The sequence below is a fragment of the Ovis canadensis genome, chromosome 7 (genome assembly GCF_042477335.2).
Source record: "Ovis canadensis isolate MfBH-ARS-UI-01 breed Bighorn chromosome 7, ARS-UI_OviCan_v2, whole genome shotgun sequence".
Taxonomy (NCBI): domain Eukaryota; kingdom Metazoa; phylum Chordata; class Mammalia; order Artiodactyla; family Bovidae; genus Ovis; species Ovis canadensis.
In genome coordinates, this window is record NC_091251.1 from 69,394,366 (window position 1) to 69,410,463 (window position 16,098).

At 45.8% G+C, this 16,098-nt stretch overlaps 1 protein-coding gene across 2 annotated transcripts in view; it reads right to left on the minus strand.

Annotated features, from left to right (window-relative positions):
* The window catches only part of GLDN (gliomedin), a 58,307-nt gene extending 44,702 nt beyond the window's left edge, over nucleotides 1–13,605 (minus strand). The window contains exon 1 of one of the 2 annotated variants that reach the window (XM_069597895.1): nucleotides 12,129–13,605. In XM_069597895.1, coding sequence (XP_069453996.1) covers nucleotides 12,129–12,491 — 363 coding nt within the window. In that variant the 5' untranslated portion in view covers nucleotides 12,492–13,605. The remainder of the gene's footprint in view (nucleotides 1–12,128) is intronic. The other variant, XM_069597897.1, reaches the window with a different exon arrangement.
* Between the last annotated feature and the right edge of the window lie 2,493 nt (nucleotides 13,606–16,098).

Genomic DNA, 16,098 nt, shown 5'->3' on the forward strand with positions numbered 1-16,098 from the left:
ACATGAACTGGTCCTCTGGTCCTTTCTCTGCCCAGTTATCCTCTGACCCCATTTCCTACTACTCCCTCCCACTCCCTCTTCTTACTGTTCCTTGTGCTCTCTGTCCACTCCCCCATCTCAGAGCTTTTGCTCTCGCTCTTCCTTCTGCCTGAACAGCCCTTCCGTAGATTTCCACATGGCTCACTCCCTCACCTCCTTCAAGTTTTCTGTTCAGATGTCACCTTCTTAGTGAGGCCTTTCCCACCCAGAAGACTTCTAACTGCATCTCCCCCTTCCTGCTCCCTAACCCTCATGCTGCTTTCTTGTTCTTCATAGCACTTTCACTTTCTAATGCTGCAGGTGATTTACTTACTTACCTTGGCTCTTGTCTGTTGCTACCCTCCCAGAATGTAAACCCCAACAGGACAGGGATTTGCATGGTTCGCTTACACTGTTTCTTGTACACCCACGATAGTGCCTGTGATATAGTAGGTAACGACATGTCAAATGAATGAAGGAATCTCCAACAGGTAGAGCAGGCCTGCTAAATCAGTCTTACCAATACCTGACACAAACTCCTATTTGATGGATAGCAAGAATTCTTAGAAAAGACTTTAAAAAATACTCCAGGACTCATCTCCAAAACTCCTCATGTGTAAAGAAACTAGATTCAGAAACCGGCAGATATCTTAGTCTATATTTGCCCTTGCTGAGTTGTAGACGCATGTATCAGTGAAGAGATATTCATCAAATACCTCGCTAATGGTGTAGCAGAGTGGTGAGATATATTTAAAGAGACAAAGGTGACTAGAGATGACAAATCAGAGACCAAAACTGTACACAAACAAAGTTTTAGTTGTGTGATACAGACGGTAAGTGCATAAGAGGTTATGGGTGGAAGAGATGAGTGTTTTGAAGTGAGCTAAGAATCACTTGTCTCCCCTAGGCCTCTAATGGATTTTTCTGAAGCAGGAGTGCTGCTGGAATAATCTTTCACTAACTGTTAATAATACTATTCCGTGCTCTCATTATTCCTTTCAACAAGCATCTTCAGATAATTTTGATTCTTATCTAAGTGTGCTTATCTTCACCTTATAGTCAGAAAAGTATACATAAATGGTAGTTAAGTAACTTGTCCAGTGTTGGGGGGAAGGACAAAGAATTAATCCATTATCCCAAACTCTGCCCTTTGGCATCCTTTGTACACAGCAAAACCATTTGTGAAGATGTTTTGTCAAGCTACTCCCTGCTCAGCCCCCTCCTGCCTCTGCACAAGGAGCTATAAGAGGTTAGTCCAGAAAATATTTAGAGGATGTCCCTGGGTTGAGAGGAGAAGGAAATGGCAACCCGCACCAGTATTCTTGCCTATAGAATCCTGTGGACAGAGGAGCCTGGTGGGCTGCTGTCTATGGGGTCGCAAAGGGTTGGATATGACTGAAAGGACTTAGCAGCAGCAGCAGCAGCTGGGTTGAGATGCTCACAACAGTTGTGGATGTTGTTAGCATTGAAATATTGGCTGGATGAAACTGTTGGTTTGACAAACATGCTGTTTCTGTGGTGTTCAAAAAGCTTTGATCAACAGAAGAATGAAAGCATGAGTCCACCTTGAACATAAATATTTACAAATTATGCTTAGTGTAATTAACTTCCCTAAATTCAAGACCCAGCATATATGTATGGTTTGAACCCATGAACCATAAAAACGACTATCTGGGAAATAACATTCTTTCTAGAGGTCATTATTTAGGCTTTGGGAACTGACTTTTACTTTTTAGACTTGTAAAGACCTCTCTGATGGAGAACACATAGTTCTTGGAAGAAGGGTATTCTCTTTTCCTTGAATATTCTTCCATTCTTCAGTTTTCCTTCCCCTTTTCCTCTATTTTCATCTCAGGTTCAATCTCAAAACAAATGTAGCATTCTCACATCTAAACTAACCCACTTCAGTTTCCTCAATTCTGATCACTCCACCGTCTTTGGATGGATGTGGACCAGGTGGCTCCTTTCTCTTTTCTTACATCCAATTAGTTCCCAAGTTCAATTCATCCTTATTTCATGGTATTTCTAGGATATAGATCTTCTCCATTTCTGATACCATCACCTCAGCTAGACAAAATCATTTCCTGCCTGGACTAAGGCAATAACTTCCTAACTTTCTTCCAGCCTCTCATCTCTCCCCAGTACAATCTTTCCTGTATTGTACAGCCAGATCAGTCCTATAAAATCGCTTCCTTCATGAGTGCCCCATGGAAAATTCTCCCAATTGCTCATCAGATTCATTCTCAGCTTTTCAAAAGTAGAAATTCAAGGCTCTCCTGTGGCCCCCTTAATTCCTCTCCCACAGCCCAGACTCCTCAGTGTAGGAAAGCTTCTTGCTCTCTCAGCCTTGCAACCATGTTCTTTCCTGTCCCCAGACCTTGGCTCAAGTTATTAACTGTACTTGCACTGATTTCCCCTCCTTGCCTGCTCAAATATCATCCACTCTTCATTACCCATTTCCAGTTCTGCCTGCTCCACAAAACCTTCCTTCATCACTTGAGTGAGGACTGGTTTTCTCTGTCACTGCCCTGATGCTCACTGTTAAAGAATTTTCTCTAAAGGCCTGACTGTTCAGAGGGATGGATTCCAAGGACCTCAAGTATTGCCTATAGGAAGACGGCATTTTCCACTTTTGAGTGAAGATTCCAGACCCCAAAAGCACTGAGTCACTGAAAAACTGGGGAATTATTTTGCAGTTGCTGGCTCATCATTTTAGCTTGGGTACAGTTACCCACAATGCATTTCCAAGTCCTTCACAGTTTTTACATATAGCTTATGCAGCATCTCCAACGGAGAAGGTGATGGCACCCCACTCCAGTACTCTTGCCTGGAAAATCCCATGGACGGAGGAGCCTGGTGGGCTGCAGTCCATGGGGTCGCTAAGAGTCGGACACGACTGAGCGACTTCACTTTCACTTTTCACTTTCATGCATTGGAGAAGGAAATGGCAACCTACTCCAGTGTCCTTGTCTGGAGAATCCCAGGGACGGGGGAGCCTGGTGGGCTGCCGTCTATGGGGTCGCACAGAGTCGGACACGGCTGAAGCGACTTAGCAGCAGCAGCAGCAGCATCTCCAAAATTCCCAGCAGTTTGACGAACACAAGAAACTTTCCGAGTGGCCGGAAGATGGGGTTACTCTACTTATAGCATTCTGAACAATTCCACGAATTGCATTTTAAGTGATCTTTAGTTGGCCTTGTTCTTTTAACTCCACCTTTCAGTAAAGAAAATTGTGTCTGAACTTCAGTTAAACCAGAAGTAAATTATATCTACTTAAAATATAGAGCTGTTACAACTCAAAGAGCTACATAAAAAAAGCAACTGACGGGCTGAAAAATGCTCCCTTTGTAGCAGAATTACAACCTAAAAGCTTCAGCTTGTTTTACACAACATGACCTTTAGTCTGTAGATAAAATGCATGTAAATTAAGCTTGAATGTCAACTAGATTTGGCCAAGGATATTTTTCTGAGGCAGGGAGGGAAGAAGAGTTTGAAGAATGTAGATTTTTAAAATGTCTTTTTTCCCCAGATAAGTTATGTCTTATAAGATCTAGGACTATTTTGATAGTTCCCACATAGGTACCCATATCCTGGAGAACATGAGACACCCCACCCCAAGAAGGAAATTGTTTCCCTTTCTTAGAATGTTTTTGTTCTACCTTCCACTCACATTTTATCAATCTTTCAAATGAAAGCATCCAGAACTTTTTTTCAGAACTGCCATCAACAGAAATCAACAGGAGTACACAAGAACTAAGCCAGTAGCTCAGAATGGGGCTGAAGATGACTCTCCTCATGGGTGTCGAACCTCGTCATCAGTGACCGTGAAGCAGGGGTGAGGCCCTGGCAAAGCCTGAACTGTTGAAGAAGCCACATCAAGGCTAATTCTGTTTTGCTTTCAATGACGAGATGATTTAGGTTGGTGTGATGCCACCCTAGGCTTCAAAAGGCAAAATAGGATCCCAAAGCAGCAGCTGATAACAGCACATATGATCAGACAACTTGGCATTCTGCAGAGACTGAAGATAAATAGTAAAGCCAGAAACAAGATATTGAGGGCATGGGGCAAGGAGGGCCACATGATAAACTCACAGCGATTAATCTCAGCAACAGCTACAGTGAACAGTTACTGGGAGTCTGCCTATACTGGGCACTGTCCTTTACCTACTTCCAAACAACTGTATGACGTGCATATTCAATATTATTATCTCAGTCTTACAGAGGAGGAAACAGGCTGGGGGAAGTTAACAGACTTGCCCAAAGGTGCCCAGCTACCAAGCTGTGGGCCCAGGATGAATCTGTCTGATTCCCAGGTCCACACTACTTATTGCCATAACATACTTCAGGGAAGCAATGGGGAGAGAGAATTTGCCTGGGAACCTGACCATGAAGAAGAAGGAATTCCAGGTCTCCCGAGTTAAGGGCAGCCACATAATGGCAGCAGCATCACCTGAAGGCAAGCCTGGACCAGCCAAAGAGAGATCCTGAGATAAAGGCTTTGTGGAGGGTGAACAGTATCTCGGCTTTGGAAGATTCATGGTCTGAGAAGTTCTGCAACGCACCCAGAAAGAGCCTTCTACCCAGAGATCTCTCAGCCTGTCATCTAGTGGGCAGTGGTGCGAAATGACAGGCAGGTCTGAGGGATTCAGCCATCTCCCCGGAGTGGAGTGGTGCTTTTCCAGAGGGTGGAACATGACCTTGAGTTCATTTTATCCTTGGCTCAGAAGGTTGAAGGAAAGGCAGGGAAACAGCAGAAAAAGATGGAAGTGGACAATTCACCAGGCCCTGGGAGGTTCATCCTGCTCAGGTTGTATGGGCTCAGGGGGCCTTATTCCTGCTGCCCTCATCTCTGCTGCTATGGCTAGAAAGAAACTAGGAGCTTTCGCATAACCACAGGACCCGAGAGTAGGTCCAGACAGTTCAATGCCTTCCATGTGGCCAACACAACTTCCCTGTCCCACAGGTCCAGATGCTCAGTCTTGACCCACTTGTTTCTTCCATAAGTCCTTAGGCAAGCATGACAACTGTACATCTTCACTGAAGGTTTTATCTGCATGTGTGCAGAATATGTATCAATGAATAAAGTGTCTGAAGGATGCAGCTAAGGGGCCAGCCCTCTCCTGTCTTCCTCACATACCATCACGACCTGATACATGAACAAAATTTATGAGTGTATTCATAGTACCAACACCAGACACAGTCTTAGCTGAGATGTAGCTTCAGGTTTTCTCTTACCCTTCACTGATACTTGGACATGGCTTCTGACACGCAAATTAACATGTGACATCCCAAGTGCCCATTAGCACAGGCTGCTATGAGAAAGGCTGCAGAACCTGCCTCCTCTCCTGCCACAATCAGGCTCCGCATGTGGGTTACTGCTTTGGCCGCCCAGTCTTTTGTTCTGCTCTGTCAGGCCTCTGAGCTCTCATCAAGGCCCAGTCTATATGACAGGACCTAATGGGGTATAAGTGTCTCCCCTGCAACTGAACAGAATAGATGTGGTTTGAAACAAGGCCTTGATATGCAGCTGAAGGGGTGGCTATTCTAACATCCATTCCAGACTTGGGAAGTCAGCTACTGAACAGAACAGATGTGGTTTGAAACAAGGCCCTGATATGCAGCTGAAGGGGTGGCTATTCTAACATTATCCATTCCAGACTTGGGAAGTCAGCTTAGAAGGAACCAGGCTTGTGGGCTGGCTCAGTCCCACTGCCTCCCTCTAGAGTGAATCCCTCTCAGTGCAGCTCTGGCCTGGACTCTGTCTCCTGCGGGAGGGCTTAAACCCCAAGGTTAACACTCTGCTTAAACAACCCCGATTTAGTAGCTTAGCTCTCCAAAGGTACAATGACTAGGGCCCTCCAATCCCATGGGCCACTGTCTAAATGAGAGGTCGGTAAACTTTTCTGTAAAGAACAAGATAGGAAATACCTTAGGCTTTGTGGGTCATATGGTCTCTGGTGTGACTACTCAATCCTGTGGTTGTCATGTGACAGTAATCACAGACAAAACATAAACAAGTGAGCACGGATGAATTCCAATAAAACTTTATTTATAGTTACTGAAACTTGAATTTCATACAATGTTCATGTGTCACAAAATACTGTTCCTCTTATTTTTTTCCTATGCACGTGTAAATGTAAAAATCATTAAGTCACAAGCTGCACAAAAACAAATAGCAGGCTTGATTTGACCTTAGGCCATGATTTGTTGACTCCTGATCTAAATCCTCAGCTTTTACACCATGGAAGTGACCCAGTTCAAGGGGTGGGAAAGGCAGGTAACCCCTGCCATGATGAAGCTAAGGCCTTCAAGGAGATACAGCATCCATGCAAGCAGAAGCTGTGACTACGGTCATGTGACTTTTGTTCCCTGTAAACAAGATAATGTATAGATCCATGCACCTCAGAGTGGTCATTATGAAAGCTGTTTGCTACAATGCAATACTAGTTAACATAGCTGGAATCTCCTCCATGAGAACTGCCCACAGTAAATGCTTTTGAAAAGCCACGTGACAGGAAATCTCCATCCACTGAAGGTAGAATTTATGTTTTGTGCTCGCATTTAGTCGCTAAGCTATGTCCAACTCTTTGCGACCCCATGGACTGCAGCCCACCAGGCTCCTCTGTCCATGGATTTCCCAGGCAAGAATACTGGACTAGATTGCCATTTCCTTCTCCAGGGAATCTTCCCAAACCAGGGATCAAGCCTGCGTCTCCTGCATTGGCAGGCAGATTCTTTACCACTGAAACACCAGAGAAAGCCCTATGGTTGATGTTTGATCCAAAACCAAAACAAAATGAATGCAACAAGCAAACCAAATGAAATGCAAAAAACCAACTCCACTTAACCACCAATAATGGTAACAATGGCACAGATTCCACTATCCTTTCAAAATTAGGCTGGGAAATCAGTGGTGGGGGTGGGGGTTGTGGTGGAACTACATAAAGCCATTTTGTTCAAAACCAAGTCTTAACTCAGCCCCTAACAATGTGAGTGTTGTTTGGCCAACACACTGTCAGTCAAATAAAAAACATGTTGAGAAAATTTTTGTCAATACTTAAAAGCCAAGAGATTTCACATAAAAAGACAGATTTTTAATACTTTTCTTGACAAAAATCAAAAGATCAGGCACACGAGGCTCTCGTTCATGTACAGCAACCATCAGCAAAAGCCTCCCCTGTAAACAGAGCACATGATCCTTGGGTGCGCACAGTCCCTACTGCGCCCTACTGCCCCCAGCCCAGTGGCAGCTGCCATGTAACCTTGGGCTTACAGCCTTTTCACTCACAATAAGAGTAACACAATCACATGGTTCAAAAGTCAAAATAATGCACAGAGCTATGCACTGAAAGGCATAGCTCATGCCCACCTTATCCCTAAGTAAGTAATTTTGTTCATTTCATTTATTTTTCCCCTTCTTTCTTACACTTTTGTCACTTAAAAATATATCTTCGGGGTTGTTCCAATAGCAGAACAGAGAATTTACTCATTCTTGCTTTATAGCTACCTAGTATCCCAGTGGATATATACGTCAGTTTATTTAATTAGTCCTGTAGTGGACACAGGATGTTAGTCTTTTGTTTTTACCAATATTCTGCAGTGAATAACTATGTGCATATGTCATTTCATAGGTGACAAAGTCTTGTGCAAGATACATTCCCACAAGTAAGATTGCTGGGTGACAGAGTAAATGTATTCGTTATCCAAAGGTATTGCCAAATTGCCTTACTTATGGGCTGTAGCATTTTGCATTCCAAACAGCAGTATAAAAGCAAGTCTGTTTCCCTTCAGTTTCCCCAACAGAATATGTTGTCGAATTTTTTGCAGTTGCCATTCTGAAAGGTAAGAATTATATTTTGGAGCAGTAATTGCATTTTTAAATCAAGAGTTCGCTTCCTGTGTTTTTAAGAGAAATTTGCATTTCTTTTCCTGAGACCTATCCGTTCCATATTCCTACTGGATTCCTATTTCTGTTGCGGATTTCCCTATTAAATTCTTACCTTGTTAAATCAGCTTCTAGAACTGCTGTATATATATATATCTTCTGCACATATATAATCTGCATATATAATATATGCAGAAGATTAGCCCTGTACCTATGATATGAGCTGCAAATATTTCTTTCCAGTATATCATTTGCCTTTGATAATGGTGTATGTGTTTGTTTCTATAATTGTTTGTCATGCAGTTTTTGTTGTTGTGTGTGTGCTTTTTAAATGTGGTTAAATTTATTCATTTATTGTTTGCTTTTGGCTTTTGAGTTATAGTTCTCATTTCCCTTTCCAAGATTAAAAATGAACTTACTCATATTTTATTCTAACAGTTTTAGAACTTCATTTTTTAAATGTAAACTTTTGACCCATTTAGAACTTTTTAAGGCACACATTATAAGTAGTAAAACTTTCTTCCTACTGGGTGCTCAACCCAAGATTCTAGGGAGGATGATAAAGCTACCAGAACATCAATAAGGGTGAGATTTGAAGAATGGGATGAAAAAGAGAAACTGATGGCGGGGAGGAGTGAGAAGAGCAGTGGGAGGGAGTGGAGACTACACAGCACCAGCATCTCTTGCTGGAGCTCCTGGCAGATGGGTTCCCATTACTGGTCTAGCTCAGTGGTACCCAGGACCCTTTTTATTACTTTTCTCCAAAATACTCACTTCCTTTTAAAGACTTAATGGTTATACCAAACTAATGGGCTTCCCAGGTGGCTTCAGTTCAGTTCAGTCACTCAGTCGTGTCCGACTCTTTGCGACCCCATGAATCGCAGCACGCCAGGCCTCCCTGTCCATTACCATCTCCCGGATTTCACTCAGACTCACATCCATCGAGTCCGTGATGCCATTGCCTGACAAGCAGGAGACGTGGGTTCGATCCCTGGGTTGGGAAGATCCCCTGGAGGAGGAAATGGCAACCCACTCCAGTGTTCTTGCCTGGAGAATCTCATGGACAGAGGAACCCGGTGGGTTACAGCCCACCCATGGGGTCACAAAAGAGTCAGACACGACTTAGCGACTAAACAATAACGACCAAACTGATTGTACTGAAGTAATAATTAGTTATTCTGTCCTTTTAATAAAATCATTTACAGCTGCCAATCAGTTTCTGGTCAGACTGTGCTAACCAGAATTAACATGCTGAGTTGAAGTGCTTTCAGCCAAAAGCATAGAACTTAGAAGCACTGGTTGGCTTGAGAAGGCTCATCTTGGATAAATGAGCCATTTTCAGAAGACTTTTTGCAATGCTGAAATTAGTGTGCATACAGTTTCTTTGTTCTGAGATCTCTCAGGACATGGGACTTCAGTAGTGAGGGGACCTCTGATCTCACCCTCACTGAAGACCTACTGGCGCTATAGAAAAAGGTGAGGTAAAATGTAGACTTCAACCCTAAGAAGTTGGTACACTCACCTCCATGCTGTATACTACATCTTTAATAGTGCTCTTAGCAATTTTTCTACTTAGGTGCCCTGTTGTTCAGTCGCTAAGTCATGTCCAATGCTACATGCCCTGAGAAAGTTCTTTTTAAAAATTGTTTTCTCATGTGAATAATTCTCTGTTCTGAGAAACACAGGGAGTAAAGATGAGGAAAATCTACAGAGGTGGATGGTGAGAATGTTGTCACAATAAAGTATGCAAAAAGCTTTTCACCTTAAGTTTGTTCCTTTGCCTAAAGCAGAGGCCTCAAGGGAGACCTGGTGAGAATGAGGTGCTTAATACAACTGACCATCATCAGGAAGGCATGCCAAGGCTCTTTGTGTTGGTGAGTGGGCACCCGCCCTCGAGCTGCACTCCTAACAATTAATTAAGAATCTCTGGGAGATGGGTCCTAGGCATCAGTCAAGTTTAAACTCCCTATATGGTTTCACTGTGCCAACCACTGCTCTAGAATGGAGTTATTCAAAGTGTGGTTCTCAGACCAGCAGCACCAATATAAGGGGGAGCCTGCTATAAATATAGAGCCTCAGCCCCCAATTTAGAGCTTCTGAATCAGAATCTGTATTTTTTATAAGATCTCCAAGATCTTCATATGCACATTAGAGAAGTGGTGGTCTAGAGGAGCGTTTCTCAAAGTGTTGGCACCTGGACCACCTGTATCAAACTCACCGAGGGGTTGGGAGGGTGGGAGATGGGTAGGTTGGGGGACTTAAGGAAGCTGGTTTTGGAGATTATAATTCTACAAGTCTGAGTGGGACCCTGAAATCTGCATTTTTAATGTGTTCCCAGGTGAACCCTAAGTCTACTGTTTGGGAACTACTTCCAAAAAGACTGTGATGGTGACTTTCTCCTGGCTTGCATGGAAAATCCCTCAGTGACTCCTAAAGGTCAAAGCATATCCACTGCAAGTGGGGGATGAGTTGGGGATAATCTTCAAGTGCTTCTCATCCAGATAAATGTAACGTAATGTCTCTTCTCTGACTTGCTACAGAGCAGGTAGTGGTAGTTAAATCAGCTTTCATACTGACACAGATATGAGTGTCTGCATTCTCTTGGATTAATGATGAACAGAATGCAATCTGGATACATAAGCCTCTACCTTAAAAGCAGGATTTAAAATATAAAAGGTTGGTGCTCAGGTGCAAACTTCTTGGATGGTTTAACAAACCCCTAAAAATGCACAGTGGAGAGCCAAGAGAAAGAGTGAATTTCCCTAAAGAGATTTCTTTACTTTACAGAGGTCCTTTTCTGAAACTTTTGCTTGCGTCCAGATTTTTAAATGATAATGTGGGTAAAAAAAAAAAAAATGAACTCGGGAATGGAAAAATGTGATCTTTCCCAAAAGATGTGCTTGAAGTGCGTAGTACTTTCATGTAGTTATGAAAGCACTTCAGCTCATGTAAGATATTTAAAAGCTTCTATGATAATAGGATTAAGTGAATTTATCTTCAAACACCTAGGATTCTGAAATATGGCTCACACTTGAGATGACAACTGAAATCTTTGTAAATTTAAAGTAAAATATCCATCACAGCTGTAATAGATAATGAAATAGAATGGGGAACTGCTATGTGATCCAAGTGTAATGGTTAGATAATTACTGAGCTAATATCAGCAAAAACAAATGAAGTTAAAACTGGAAGAAAGATTTTTGAGGCTTTGCTTTAAAGACTTTTTAAAGTGCAGTGTTTCTGAAATCATTTTTGGGGAGCACAGTGGCCTTTGAAAATCTAATGAAAAGCTCTGGACTCTCCCCTAGATGCATGAGCCTGTGAAGAGCTCACTCTGACATTTCCTGAGGTTCCATAGACTTCTTGGGGGCTTCCCAGGTAGCACTAGTGGTAAAGAACCCTCCTGCCAATGCAGGGGGCGTGAGAGAGGTGGGTTCGATCCCTGGGTCGGGAAAAACCCCTGGAGAAGGAAATGGCAACACACTCCTGTATTTTTGCCTGGAAAATCCCATGGACAGAGGAATCTGGTTGGCTATAGTCAATAGGGTCTCAAAGAGTCAGACACGGCAGCCCACATGATAAACCCCAACCTTCACATTGCGTTTTGACAAAGTGGCTCTATGTTGATTTCCATTATTTGTAACCACTTGGTACCCAAGAGTAAGTTTCCCCTCAAAAAGGTCCCAGGGGTTGGTAAAATTAGGGCTGTTTTCACATAAACCGAAACTATTAGGTTGTCAGTCTTGGGTGGGATGAGCTGAGGCCAGGTGAAAAGCCAGACCAATAGATGATGTCAGAGAAAGAATCACTTTACAGAAGTGTGTGCTCTTCCAGAAATGTGTCTGTGCTCTCAGGGCCCCCCTACGAATTTCACAGGCAGAGCTTAGGCCGCTGTGGCTCCTGTCACACCAGAAGGTGAAAACCTGTGTTCAAAGTTACGAAGTAGGCTCTTAAGAACATTGCCTATCCCCTAATTTATCTGCAGTCTGAACTACGTCAGAGCCGGAAGACTTACCCCTTCCCCCATTTAACAGATGAGGAAACTGACCACAGATGGGATAAGGCGCTCGCCAGGGTGATTTCCCCAGCGGGTTCACACCCAGGACTTCTCCCCAAGGCACCCTGCCATCTGGCCAGGGGAGGAGAGGATGTCCGAGGCGCTCTCCCTACACTGCCCGCTGCCCACCCCGGCGGGGGCGTCAAAGGGAGCTGAGACCCCGCCTACCGGCACCATGGAGTAGGTCATCATCATCAGCATGTCGTGGCTCTCGGCACGGATGTGCTGCGCAGGCTCCCCGCCGTGACTGCGCTTGTTGCGCGCGGCGCTCGCGGGGTCTGGGGGTGGCGCGGGCGCCCGACGAGGCGCGCGACTCAGCTCCGCCAGGAAGGCGCGCAGGGCGCTGTCCTCCCGCTGCTCCCGGCCCCGCTGCGCCTCCAGCGCCCGGAGCGCAGCGCTCAGCCCGCGCCACTGGCACAGCGCGAACACCGTGCCTGCAGCATTGAGCGCCGAGAGCAGCGCCACCGCGGCCAGGGCGCCGCGCAGCCCCCAGCCCGCGCCCCCGCGGCCTCGCTCCGCGCCTGCAGCCATGCTCTGCGCGCCTCGGAGCGGGTCCGGCAAGGCTCTGCCGCCTCTCACCCCGGCAGCCTTTATATGCCTCGGGCAAGCCGTGGGCTGGTGGCAGCGCCGTGAGTCACGCCGCCCTTTGGCCCTGCTGGCGGGGCGGGTTGGGGACAGTAGTAGTGGGGCTCGAGCAGCCCGGAGGGACAGGCCGGCGGAGTGGGGGACAGGAGCGAGACAGTCTGCGGAGGCGGGCAGGCTCACACTCCTGGTGCCTGGCCAACCAAACTAGCAAACCCGCCTCTCCTTCCTTCTCCCCCACTGCCCTGACCGTGGCCATTACCATGGCCCAGACGGGCAAAACGAGGGTCAGACTGAGGGGGAGAGCAGGAATTCTTATGGCCTGAGATGTCGCTGGATTCCACCCCCTCCTCCCCCCACACTGCCCTCTGTGGAGAAAAAGATCAGCATGCCCAGATGCCAAGGCATGTGCCCACTGCCCCTGGGCAGTCTGCTGTTGGGCTGAGTCCCAGGCTGCCTGTCATTCCTCCCCAGGGTCACAAGGCCTCATGTGGCCACTGAAGACCCTACTCCATCTTTCCTGGAAGAATGGATAGAGACAGGGAAACAGCTGGCATTGGATGGTTCAAAAAGCCATCCATCAGAAGGAGAGAGGCCCAGCCCTGCATGACAAGCAGGGGGCATCTGTGAAGGCCAAGAACTTTCCTATGAGATCCATATCTGGGAGGTAGCAGAGAGATGAGAAAAAAACCCCAGAGTGGAAACTGGGAGGAAAAAAAATACTCCTGGTTCTAACTTTATTCTGCTGCTACCCAGCTGGAGGGCTTTGTCCCAAGACCACTCTGGTCTGATTCTGAGGTGCTCTCTGGCTGAAGTTTGGGATGGTGGCCAGGCCCCTACTGGACTTTACCTTACTTAGTCTGTCTTACTTGAGGGGGCAGTTGCCTCATACCTCCTGGCTACCTCTTCACAGCTCCCTCCAACTCCTGTTACCTCATATGCTTCTTGTGCCTCAAAGGCCACTAACCACCCTCTCCCCCAAGGCAGAGTCACTTCTCAGTCTCTCCCAGGACCTCTTCACTCCTCATTTTTCTCAGCTTCCTCTAGAATGTCTGCCTCCCTGGGGCCCCAGGGCCTTCAGGAGGCCCTGGTGGTGTGGAAGCCACAACTTAAAACCAAAATTGCTGTTTCCATAGCCCATTATCTCAAAGAAGGAGCTGGCTCCCTGCCATTGAGCCAGCTGGAGCTGTCAAGGTTCTGTGTCAAGGTCCGGATTCCTTAGTTTTAATCGAGGCTGACCAGCTTGCGTATTCTTAAAAGAACATCCAGGATGAGGAATCAGGAGAGCATAAAGGCCCAAGTGCTTCATGAACGACCTCAACTACGGGGACATGAGGTCTGGTAGGGGATGGACGTGATACAGACAGTGTCCCAATCCTAGCATACTATGACCTGTTGGAAGAATTGCCATGTATCCTCATCTCTTTATTTAGGCTTAGGATGCCAATTGTCAGGCTTACAACCAATAGGGAGAAGTCACAGAGAGGCAGACTGGGGGTCAGCCCCAGTAAGATCTTCATTTAATTTATGCTCAGAGGTTAAAGCGTCTGCCTGGAATGCAGGAGACCCGGGTTTAATCCCTGGGTCGGGAAGATCCCCTGGAGAAGGCAATGGCAACCCACTCCAGTACTCTTGTCTGGAGAATCCCATGAAGGGAGGAGCCTGGTAGGCTACAGTCCATGGGGTCGCAAAGAGTCCGACACAACTGAGCGACTGTACTTTCACTTTGCTTACTGACTGCCTACTGTATTTCAGGCACAGTAATGGGTGCTGAGTACAGAAATGAACAAGACAGTTTGCAGAGGAAGCAGTTGGAGTCTCATGGAGCCTCCTGAACGTCGTTTTAGCCCAGCGTTCATACAGTTACTGTTGCCTGACTATCTGTTACCAATGCCCACCATTAACGACAGTGTACAGCTTCTGAAGTCAGGGGCCACATCTTGTTTAACCCTGTCTCCTCGCAACACCTGACACAGTCCCTGGCTTAAAATGGGCATTCAGCAGTTACCTGTTGAATGAGCAAATTAACAAATGAATGAACGAAAGGCTGTATGGTAAGCGCATGGCTTTGTCAAATGATGTGTGTGTAGTGGTAGCAGAACTTAAGCATGAAACTGCTTATGCCACAGAACGTGCCCCCCTGTCCTTGGCAGGCTGCCTGTCTAATGGTCATGGGAGTGAAAGCAGCCTGAAACACACATCCCCATCCCTTCTGGTTCAGAGCCCACAGCCTGTAGAAGGAGTTCCCCTTGGAACAAGCCTGGCTTTATCTGACAACCTCAGACCAAGTTGCTGCCCATCTTGGGATATAGGACTCCAAACCTTCGGCATGTACGCTGGGCTGGATGGTTAGAGTACCTGAGATATTGTATTGAGAGGCTAAGAAGTGGGCAAGAAGAGGACAAAGGAAAAGCCAGATTTCCCAGAATCTCCCACCTGATTCTTCTTCCCATTCCCTCTCCAAGTCTTTCTGTGCAAGAATACAGTGTTTTACAAGAAAGGAGAAGGCTGGGGCATGTTACGGTGGCCTACGAGGCAGATTTCTTCACTCATCCCTCACCCCAGACTAACTGTATCCAAGCAGCTGACTTTGCTCTGTTCTCTTTCCCTGTTCTCCTCTCTCCTCCCTGTGCCCTGTTCACCGCACACCCATCTTTCTCCTTCTCCGGTCTATCTCAGGGTTGCCCCTGTTTAAGATCTAGCTCAGATCCTCCTTCCTCGTCAGGCCTTGCCGTCTATGCCCACCTCAAGCTTTCCCACTCCCTGAACTCTGCAAGCCTCAGGTACTCAGAGGTTCTGAGCAAGGGCTTTGGAATCAGATGGAGCTGAGCCTGAAACTGCTTTTTATGTGATTTGGGGTACCTTACTCAACTCATCTCAGGAGACTGTAATTATACGTATCTCATGGGGTTGTGAAGATTTAATGAGAAAATGCATGTAAAGCACCTGGCAAAGAGTTAATATTCCATGGGCTTTAGTGTGGTTGGCTATGGGCTGTCTGAACTTGCTGACACCCATACACTGTGCCTTGTGCTGCTGACCAATTTCTTAGTTCTTCCGGATCTTAGTTCTTTAGTTGGGTTATAGTGTGCTTAAGGAAGGGACCTCTCTTCACTGTGTCTGTCACAGCAGGGACTTGTGCCAAGTGAAAATATTTGATTAATTGATTGTCAGTGTTTTTTTTTCAGGAACAGAGCTTTGAGTGGCTGGTAAACTTGGCCTCTTGTCTGAATACAGTGACTTTGAGGTTGGTTATAGGTGGCCCTTCAATCTTTGGCTTCTTAAGTCTCCTGAGACTTTTGAGAGGCAGGTATGTCTGTAGACTGTCTTGCCTAGTATTCTCTGGATGAGCTGGTACATTCTACTTATTATTAAAAAATAAAGTTAGCTATTAATCTGGCCTGTTGTGGTCACATAGAGGGTTCAAGGTACAATGGGAACCTGGGGAGATATCTGAGTTTCCTTTGCTGGAGACCAAAGGAGCCAAGAACATCATGTGCTGTCTTTACAATGATAAGTAGTTTTTCCATTAAAAGGCAGATGCTTCATTTTCAAA